This window comes from Notolepis coatsorum, assembly GCF_963971535.1.
Source record: "Notolepis coatsorum genome assembly, chromosome: 4".
Taxonomy (NCBI): Eukaryota; Metazoa; Chordata; class Actinopteri; order Aulopiformes; family Paralepididae; genus Notolepis; species Notolepis coatsorum.
In genome coordinates, this window is record NC_140168.1 from 63,163,136 (window position 1) to 63,174,572 (window position 11,437).

General features: G+C 44.3%; 1 protein-coding gene across 1 annotated transcript in view; it reads right to left on the bottom strand.

The window, feature by feature from the left end:
• Positions 1 to 4,962: 4,962 nt before the first annotated feature.
• tac1 (tachykinin precursor 1) overlaps positions 4,963 to 11,437 on the bottom strand; it is a 6,696-nt gene continuing 221 nt past the window's right edge. Inside the window, exons 1-4 of the mRNA XM_084313534.1 lie at positions 11,267 to 11,437; positions 10,087 to 10,177; positions 5,618 to 5,674; positions 4,963 to 5,095 (exon numbers count right to left, since the gene is read on the bottom strand). The exon at positions 11,267 to 11,437 is cut by the window's right edge and continues 221 nt beyond it. Of these exons, the coding sequence (XP_084169660.1) occupies positions 5,049 to 5,095; positions 5,618 to 5,674; positions 10,087 to 10,177; positions 11,267 to 11,380 (309 nt within the window). The 5' untranslated portion in view covers positions 11,381 to 11,437 and the 3' untranslated portion in view covers positions 4,963 to 5,048. The remainder of the gene's footprint in view (positions 5,096 to 5,617; positions 5,675 to 10,086; positions 10,178 to 11,266) is intronic.

Here is an 11,437-nt window from a genome sequence, read left to right on the forward strand (position 1 = left end):
TGACTTAACCCGTCATAACATCTACAGTGACGGACCAGCATTCCTCAAGCTCCCGGAAGGAGATTGGCCCACGCCCACCCCGAGGGAAGCAAGTGACGAGGAGGCTGAGAATAAGAAACCCATGTTCTGTGGATTGAGCACTGTTGTCTCCGCAGACCCCAACATAGACGATTGCATTACCATAGAGAGTGCGCAGCAACGGACATTCCTGCGGCACCACCCAGAGATTAAGTCCCCCGCTGATATGTCAGCAGCTGACTACGAGGAAGCAGAACTGCTTCTACTGCAACGAGCCCAGAGAGACCCGTTCCCCGATGAACTAGACTGTCTACAGGGAGGAAAGCCCGTCCCATCAGACAGCAGATTGATTCATCTGGCCCCCGAGAGTGACACACATACCCTCATCAGAGTGGGTGGTCGCCTGCGGAGAGCCCCCAATTTACCGGATGACATTAAGTACCCGATCGTATTGAACAGCCGACACAAGGTCACAGAGCTGATTATAAAGAAATACGACGAGGATGTACACCACGCAGGAGCAGAGAGAGTCTTCGCGGAAATCAGACGTCGTTACTGGATACTTCAAGGAAGAGAGGCGGTGCGACGCTTCCAGCGAACCTGTCTAGACTGCCGAAAGTGGCGCGCGCAGCCCAGCATACCACGGATGGCTGACCTACCTCCATGTCGCCTCCGACTCGGCGACAAGCCATTCCACTCAACAGGCATGGACTGTTTTGGCCCGCTGCATATAAAGAAAGGAAGAGGCACCGAGAAGCGGTGGGGTATTGTATTCAAATGCATGACCACCAGAGCGATACATATCGAGCTCCTTCCGACCATGAGCGCAGACTCATTCCTTATGGCCTTCCGAAGATTCACATCACGGAAAGGAAAACCGTCTACATTATTGTCCGATCACGGGACAAACTTCAAAGGCGGAGAAAGAGAGCTGAGGGAGAGCTTCCAAGCTATGGGCCCAGAACTTAAGACCCACCTCGCTCCAGCCCAGATTGACTTCCAATTCAACCCCCCAAACGCACCCCACTTCGGTGGAACTTGGGAACGAGAAGTACGTTCTATAAAGACAGCCCTGTACGCAGTACTTGGGGCCCAGACTGTGGCGGAAGAAGTCCTAATGACAGTCCTCACGGAGATTGAGGGAGTATTGAACTCCAAGCCCCTCGGTTACGTCTCCAGTGATGTAGCAGATGTCGACCCAGTCACCCCCAACACCCTCCTGATGGGGCGGCTAGATCCCGCGTTACCCCAGACAATGTACCGGCCTGAAGAAGCGAACGGCCGACGAATGTGGAGGTACAGCCAAGTATTAGCCGACAAGTTTTGGAGCAGTTTCCTACTGCACTACCTACCGTCTCTACAGACCCGCCAGAAGTGGGTAAAAGAGAGAGGCAATTTGACGGAAGGAACAGTCGTCATGATTATTGACCAGTCACTACCCAGAGCTATGTGGCCGGCTGGCCGCGTAAGCAAAATGATCACCGGTGCCGATGGCAAGGTCCGAGCAGCTGAAGTACTCGTCCAGGGGCGCATTTACACCCGTCCTGTGGCGAGGCTCATAGAACTGCCCCGACTCCCAGACACAATCGATGATGACCATGACCCTATGACTTTGTGAGTTGACTGACCCTTACAGCGAACCCTTGAGTGGTAGACAGTGCGGTTAATCTGTCTCTGCTTAACTAATTGGGTTGGGACCAATTAGGGGGCGGCTGTTCTGAAGGATCAGATTAAACCGAATATATATATTTATTTATATATATATATTTAATTGTATTTGTATATCCCCTGATATCCCTTGTATATTCCTTGTACAATATGCATTGAATATCCCTTCTAGTCTACTGAACATCCCATAATAGTCTCCATTCTACCATTGGACGAGACCTTGGTGCCAGGTCGCCATACCCCTCAGACCAGGTTCAATCGTACCGCTCAACATGTATGGACAAGTCCTAGTTCCGCGTAGGAATATGTCTACCGCACCACTAATGGTACTATTTGTTCATAGTGCGTATATATACTGCGCTATTAAAGTAGAGCTTTCTTTTAGTCCAGTTCCTTACCCTCCAACAGAGTGACAGACGCAAAAGCCTCCCCGCGAACCACGTGTGGGCAGTAAGGCCAATTCGGCCCAGTATCGGCATTGAGACATTGTGTATATTAATATTTGAATAGTCATATTTGGCACTATATCGTCGAGTTGGACGTATTCTATTAAGCTAATAATAGTCTATTCATATGTAGTGCCTCGTGCGGTAAGAGTTCTATAGTAATCAGCACCCCCATCATTTCGGGCATCAGCTGGACGCTTATCCAGGGTGGTTGACCCCACGTGAAGCTGCACCCGAGGAGCTCCAGGCCAAAGAGCGAGTGGACCTGTATATTGGATTATTCTACCGACGACGGCTAGCCTTCCCCGGCTTGGATTATGCTTTGAGTACTTTGATTATTCTATGGATAAAGGCCAACACTGCGGTGTGTTGGAAATACCCCCCCCGGAGAGGACGACAGGTGAGAAGACGCTCTACACGACGAGGTCGCCTCACGTCTCTCCATCGTGGACCGGAGGACGCCGGCCACAGAGAGTCCAACTGCTTTCATCTGTGGATCGAGGATCGCTGGGCACCGGGTCGCACGACTGTGGGCTCTCCCAGGATACCCTCGGCCAGACGGGATACAGCCAGACTCTACCCCCCCCCTCCAGCTGTCCTACAAGCAGTCGGAACCTCCCCCTAGTGTATCCAGCTATATAATCATTCAAGTATCATTGCTATTGTTCCCTAAATATTCCAGGTTGTATATTTGCTTCCTGCGCAATCAGAGATTGGACATTCGATATTGATCTACCTACGAATACTCATTTGCCATAAAAGTGCATACTATTTCAAATCATAAATGTAATTAAGTGATCGTTGTACATACCTTTTGCTATGTATTATTAATTATTAAACGCAGACTTTCGACTTGGTACATTTGTGTTGGATCCGTTTCATCAGGTGGGAGTGTTTATCATAATTATTTATACCTAGTACTGGGTGGCCAGAGTCTAAAGTACAAGAGGTAGTGGTAGTAAGTATCATATCTAACCATACAGTCAGGGAATTGTACCCCTCAGTTACAGTATCCATAGCTATAATATTGAATACAGTTATAGCTCTACAAACAAGGTGACACACTGCTATCTTTTAAAGCGTGGCATTGCTACGACGGGCCCCGTCTAATAGCTGGTGCTGAATGAGTTAAGGTCCCTCGAATTGGCTCGGAACAGGGTAAATCTGCATTTTGCTATGATGCCCCTAGCTCATGGAATGAACTCCAACAGTCCGTAAAGCTTGAGATTCTCCCCTCTGTTGTAGAGTTTAAAACCTTGATCTCCAACCTTTGTCAATCAAGTTGTATATGTTTTAATTGATTGTTATCCTTACTTGTCTTATTGTTATGATTTTATGTTGTGTGTTTTTATATGCTTTTTTTTTTTTTGCTTAACTCTGTATGTAGGCCTACACTCGACGTGACTGTAAATGAGGGAAACCTCAGTTCCCTTTCGAGTTTAAATAAAGGTTTGAAATGAAATATATAACGATATATATATATGGTTGTTGTTGCTCCGAGTCCCCAACTTGATCTTCAGCATGTAAATGTATAGTCGTTTTCTTTAGTATGTGTTGTTGAGTGATGTGTTTGCACCATTTTGATTTGTATGATGTGTTTGTGGTAAAATAATAATAATAATAGAGCTGGTCCCCTGAAACCAGTGCCATCATGAATAACTGAATCAACGCCAAATCAAATAGATTAGTCTCAAAACTAGCTGAAACTACTGTTTGGGCGATTAATCGATTAATCCCCCAGCCCTATGCCAGACTGCTCCTTTTCTCAAGTACTGTAGGTAGACGTGAGACTACTTGTATTACAGATACACTGGGGGACTTCATTGTGTAGAGACCTTTCATCTCCTAAGGACTTCACAACAAACTGCATTGAGTTCAATAATAAGAAATTGGAAATTCCACCAATAAAAGAAAATAGTTTTAATAATATGTATATACTGAGCCACCGTTACACACAGGTATTCTGTCATATTGTATCACACCATATGTCTAGGCTGAGAACTTGACAGCGTTATCTAAAGTCACTTGAAACTGGAAATGAGAAACATGCCCTGATCATACAGTACATCTTAAAAGAGGTTGTAGAATGTTATTTACAGCACAATCGGTTGTGATTAAACGAGTCACGAGGCACTAGACAGGGAGATTTGGCAGTGCAATTTTCCACGTACCCTGCGGTAGAGCTTTGCTTCGAAGGTCCACAACAACAGGGATTTTGTCTTGTGACATACATGGCAACAACACACACACACACACACACACACACACACACACACACACACACACACACACACACACACACACACACACACACACACACACACACACACACACACACACACACACACACACACACACACACACACACACACACACACACACACACACACACACACACACACACACACACACACACAAAGAAACGGTTCTAAAACGGTCACATACATCAAATAACGTTATGTTTCTGCAAGGGGGGTCTTGCGGCGTGTAGCCCCCAAATCCCCCCTTCATCTCTCTCTCTCTCCCCTTTCAGCCCTTCATATCTCTCTCTCTCCCCTTTTAGCTCTTCCTCTCTTTCTCTCTCTCTCTCTCTCTCTCTCTCTCTCTCTCTCTCTCTCTCTCTCTCTCTCTCTCTCTCTCTCTCTCTCTCTCTCTCTCTCCCCCTCCTTCCTCTCAGCCATGGGTCTAAATCAAATTGCAACATGTACCGCACTGCTACATCACTACAATGTGAAAATTGGAAATGTTTTATTTTACATACAACTAACTATACATCGTTTTTGAAAGAACAAAACCAGCTTCACCCCCCCCCCCCCTCCCCCCATCCAACCCCCAACCCTCACGCCTCCCTCCCTCTCTTCACTGACGATGAAGGATGTCTCTCGATGTGAAGCGGACAAGGTGAGGGAGAGGAGGCTAACGGCGCTTGTCGTAGGTCTGTAGTGTGCTCCACTCGTAGGAATCTGCGTTCAGAGGGAGAAACCGTATAGCTTTTTTAATTATGAAACAGTGACCTCTAATCATTCCCCTATTCTTGCAATCTCTTCCATTCAAGTCATGCATTACTCAAGAGGTGGCAATTACACATGGTGGCTTAGCAGCACACACGTCAGTGAGGTGGAATATGTAATGATTCTAAAGAGCGTGCTCAGTGAGGTGGAATATGTAATGATTCTAAAGACCGTGCTCAGTGAGGTGGAATATGTAATGATTCTAAAGAGTGTGCTCAGTGAGGTGGAATATGTAATGATTCTAAAGAGCGTGCTCAGTGAGGTGGAATATGTAATGATTCTAAAGAGTGTGCTCAGTGAGGTGGAATATGTAATGATTCTAAAGAGCGTGCTCAGTGAGGTGGAATATGTAATGATTCTAAAGAGCGTGCTCAGTGAGGTGGAATATGTAATGATTCTAAAGAGCGTGCTCAGTGAGGTGGAATATGTAATGATTCTAAAGAGTGTGCTCAGTGAGGTGGAATATGTAATCACCTGGTTCCTCTTGGCTCCTCTTCCCCATCAGACCAACGAAGGAGTTGATTTTATGTCCTTAATGAGAAGAAGAAAAGAAAGTTTGGGATTCTTATCAGTGCATTAATAACATGCAATGCGACAATACCCAAAGAACAGATCTTGGATAGGCCTATTAGACCTGGCTTAGCAGCATAGATCATGGCTGTATTCTCCATAAGACCTTGTACTATACAGTATATATATACCAACATTGTCTCTTGACTTTTACTGCACACAATAACCTCAGTCTTCTAGATCCCTTTGGGGAAACCTAGCCCTGATCGGTCGTAGTATAGACGGTTTGTTGACAACATAAATGTTTTAAATGGACCCAAAGTTTTATTTCCTGTTGCAATGTTTGCTAATGCAATAACTGACAGGAAATACACTCGGGTCCAAACTGTTACCTAGCAACAGAATTCCTGTGAGACTGTCTATAAACCCCAAAAGGCTCTTGTGTCCTTGCACTGACAAGGGATGACAGTCACACCCTTCCTGTGTGTGTGTTATTACCACAGGTGGCTGTGACACACACACACACGCACACACGCACGCACACACGCACACACACACACACACACACACACACACACACACACACACACACACACACACACACACACACACACACACACACACACACACACACACACACACACACACACACACACACACACACACACACACACACACACACACACACACACACACACACACACACACACACCGCCCCATTCCCCCTGTCAATCACAGTAATGGAAGATAATATGGTGTCACGTCGGAGGGGGTAGGATTGTGTGTAGGGAGGTAGTGGGTGGGGTGTTAGTAACAGTGAGGTTCCCTGAGGGAATACCTTCACAATAAATATCCATCCATTCACATCAAGGTGATGGGGTGGGTACAAATTGGAAGCAATTTACTTAAAATCCTCCCCACCCACCACGGTCAGTAGACCCGTACTAAATCATGACCGCATTGGCGCAGAGAGAGAAATCCATCACCACTGTGCCTTGGCCCACACTAGGGCATGGTTATTATATCCCAGTGTCTATGATATTATGGATTTATCCACATATACTTTTTCGTGTTCATGCAATAACTCAAATAGCCTTCAATAGAAAAATTTGCGGTGCATATTTATGACCCCAAGAGTATGAATCCTTTTGATTTTGGTGACCCCCTGACCATCAGGAAAAACCTTCAATATTAGAATTAGTGTATCTCAAATATCTTTTGTTCCAATCGTTTCTAATGTCGCTGTGCACATTTGTGACCCTTAGAGGAAGATACCTATTGATTTTGGTGACCCCATGATCTGTCCTCTATAGCGCCACCGTCAGGCTGAATATTCATATCCTACTTTTGAACGTGATAACTTGAATATCTTTCATTCAAATGTTTTCAAATTTGCGTTGCAGATTCATGACCCCTAGAGAATTAACTCTATTGATTTTGGTGACCCCATGACCTTTCCTCTAGTGCCAACTGCAGGCCAAACTAAATGTTCTAATTAGTTTCTCTCCTGGTCTGTTAGTCATGAATCCAGAGATGCGTCTACTCATGCACAACAACTTTGCCATAAGGTCCTATGAAGTCCGCCATATTGGAATGTCCGCCATCTTGAATTATTGGAAAAACGCTTGTTCACCTGATTTTGACCAAACCTCCTTTGTGGAATCTGGGGACTAGCATCTTCAAATGTGTCATTTAAACAAGTGATAGGCCAAACCATATGACCACCAGATCCTATAACATTTCGGGAGATGCATGGCAAACAGGAATTGATTTGTGTGAATGTCTGATTTCCACCAAAACTTGATGCAGTTGAAAATGAGGGCAATCTTCATTGTTAATAATGTAAATAAAGGTTTGAATGAATGAGTGAAAAAATATGTTTTCCTTACAATAGCAAGGAGGCGTGTGAAGTTCTGAGTCATCTTGGTTGCGCTATTCTCATAAAACTAAAGATATGAACAACTCCTCAGCGACTCGGATTAGGGGTGTGGTCAAAGGGTGGATTGAGAATTCGGGCCGTTTGGGAATATACACCTACTGTACAGCACATGTCTCTACAGTTTGCACTTATCATTAAACTATTACAGGAAAAATTGTATTGTGTAAGCAGTCGGGCGGCCCATTCTATGTGTTATAGGTGATGGATGAATGCTCGATTACTATACAATATATCTCCCATCATAAGTGTAATTTAAATCCAGTTTGTGTGTGTGTGTGTGTGTATGTGTGTTTGGAGGGTATGCGTGTGTTTGACTAAGTGGGAGAGGGGCATTGATTGTTGTACCACTCTCCCTCGGACCTAATAAGGAATGATTTGCTGTCATGTGTGCATAGAGGCACCAGAAACATGAATAAACATAGATGTGTGCATTTAGTTATGCAGCACTGAATGAGTGGGAGAGCCATTTAGAAAAATGCGATTGACAGGAAAAATCCCTACCTCCTCAATGCTTTCACCGTCTCCCTCCCTCATATCTCTCTCTCTCGCACACACACACACACACACACACACACACACACACACACACACACACACACACACACACACACACACACACACACACACACACTAGTCTGTTCATCAAAGCAATAATTATGAAGAATTAAAGAAAAAAAAGAAGAAGAAAAAACTAAAATCCCTCAAACGTTGTATTAGCTGCGTTTAATTTAATTAGAACTTATGTAAATGTCTGTTCTCGCCATTCTCCCCTTATTTCTTAAGCAGTGACAACCAGAACCTGCAGATTCCTCCTGAGCAACGTCAGAAGGATCCGCCCCTTCCTGACAAAAGAAGCCACCCAACTCCTCGTCCAGTCATCTCCCGCCTCGACTACTGCAACGCACTGCTTGCTGGCCTCCCGGCCACTACCACCAAGCCTCTTCAACTCATTCAGAACGCAGCGGCCCGCCTGATCTCAAACCTACCGAAGTCGGCACATGTCACCCCACCTCTTAGGGACCTGCACTGGCTCCCCATTGCTGCACGAATCCACTTCAAGGCCCTCGACCTGGCATACCGTGCAGCAAAGGGAACCGCTCCCGCCTACCTCCAGTCAATGGTCTCTAACTACACACCCTCAAGACCCCTACGCTCTGCATCTTCTGGCCGCCTCAGACCTACTCCTATCCTATAGCCCCTTCCGTGACTGCGATGTGCAAGCCAGGGGCTTTTGAATACGCAGTCACTCGCAGCTCCATAGTAGCCAGGCTAATTTGAACCACCAAACACTGCTTAAAAGCTCGGGGTGGGTCCGAAATATATCAGATATAAATTTCAAAGTTACCCAGCGTTCAATTAGGGTTTCACACACACATACGGCGGGGTTTGAAAGCTCGGAGTTGCTAATAAACATTTTAAATCATTTTTATAAAACGAGTGGTACTCACAGAGAGCGCAGTGATTGCTGGACGCATCAGGCATGTCACAAAAGCAGTAGAAGAAGATGAAGCCATTTTGCCAAGGCTCGCTCTGTGAGTAACTAACCTTACCGTCATGCACTTGTCCTAATAACCTACACTGTAGCACTCAACACTTTGATGAACATTGTTACTCAGCTGATAGAGTTGTAACCTTCCTGATGACTTGTCGTACAGAACTTGTAAGTCGCTTTGGATAAAAGCGTCAGCTAAATGACTAAATGTAAATATAAGCAATGAGATCCATATCAATCTCACGGTTTTGAGCTGAATGTGCCCCACCATTATTATTATTATTATTGTTATTATTATTATTATTATTATTATTTGGAGAGGACAATACTGTACGCTTCACAACACCACATGGTCATATCCTATATCCTCCATATAATGCCATAAGCTATATCACGAATTGGCTCTGTGAAATATTTTGCCGGGGCATGGACCAAAATACAATTGACTGTCATCCCTAATGTCAGTCAAAGTATTGTTGGAAAATACAAATCGCGAGGAAAGACAAACACGACGTGGTTTATGGGAATCGGGAGAAGACACTTACTTTTGCGGGTGATCTGTGTGTTTGCTTTGGGGGGAAAGCGCGAAAATATAACTTTAGTGGTTGAAGAGGAGCGCTCAGCTGCACAGAAAGACAGACAGACAGACAGACAGACAGACAGACAGACAGACAGACAGACAGACAGACAGACAGAAAAGCATGCCATTTAATTGGAAGCATCATGTACATAAAGTATCGGAGAGTGACAGAGATGGGACTAGAGAGAGACAGACAGACAGACAGACAGACAGACAGACAGACAGACAGACAGAAAGAAAGAAAGAAAGAAAGAAAGAAAGAAAGAAAGAAAGAAAGAAAGAAAGAAAGAAAGAAAGAAAGAAAGAAAGAAAGAAAGAAAGAAAGAAAGAAAGAAAGAAAGACATGCTATTTAATTGGAAGCATCAAGTATCAGAGAGTGACAGCGGAGACGGGACGAGAGAGACATTTGAGCAGCTCTTACCAGGGGAACGTTTCCCCATCAGTCCAATAAACTGGCGGGGACGGGGCTTCCTCGTCATTCTCCTCAGGATTTCTCTGAGGGGCCACCCGTCCTGCAGGGGAAGGAAATCGAATTAATGTAATATGAGACACCGGTAATGGAATTGGGCTTGTAAAGAAAAGTGACTGCATGAATGAATGAAAACTTTATTTAACAGATTGCAGAATGGGTACAATACAGTACGGCTCAATACACACAATTGTTAAGGGGATGCAGACCAGAGAAAGACGTTTGTCTTGTTTACATCAGGGTCCCCCATTTTCAATTCATAGTGAACATAGTGTGCGTAAAATTTCTTATTTGGAAAAAGAAAATCTACAAGGCTGCCCTTTAGATATGAACTTTTACGGAAACGTTTCAATTTGTATTTCAAGAACGAAGTGTTTCTGGAACACGCATTATCATATTAATGTCACTATTTAAAGGCGACTGCTAATCTCGTTAATAAAGTAATCTGTCGGATGTCTTGCTTAGTAAAACGCACAGTGCACCTCGGGGAAAAGAACGAGGCAATGATCATCTATATCTGGAGACAGTGGAGAGCGATATCCCAGCATCAGTTTTATGGGCAGAAAAGAATGAGCGCCTGGAGACTTGGCAGGCGTCCAACCCGCAATGTCAAATGCAAGAACGTGCGCTACATGTGAATGGAGATTGTCTTAGGCAAAAGTAGCCAGTCGTTTGACATTAGTCTCCAGTTTCTTCAATTTAATTGTATAATAACTACTGTAAATACAACGGGGTAATAGAATAATTATGGCAATACAATAAAGAACGTAGCAGCGTTTATATAACTTTATTACACGGAATAATAAAACGCAAATGCGTATTTATAGATAGATTTGGCTGTGCGTAATGGCGTGTGCCAAAACCCAACTCAAACAGGTCTGCAGTGAAGAACATTAATTTAATGAAGACGCAAACGCCTTTAATTCCTAGAAACCGTATTGAGTCACACCAATCTTCCGAGACAAATAATACCAAACAGTTAAAAGATGTCATTAATTAAAATAATTCGTTTACATTTATGATTTGAGTGCTCTGAAACATAATGGTAAAGTGTATCAAATGTATCCAGGTTAGACTTTAACTCGCGCCCATTCAATGGGACTTAATCTAATTTAAACAAAGATATAGATACCTGAATTTGATTACTGTTCGTCCAATAATCAAGTTCCTCCTTTGGGCCAATTTCTTCACAGAAAACTTGGGCGACAGCAAGAAACGCTATCAAAAGTGGTAGAAGTAATTTCATGATGCAGAAGCTGTTGCGCGCAACTCTTCTTCAGCCAAGCCCGTCTTCCTCGGTGAA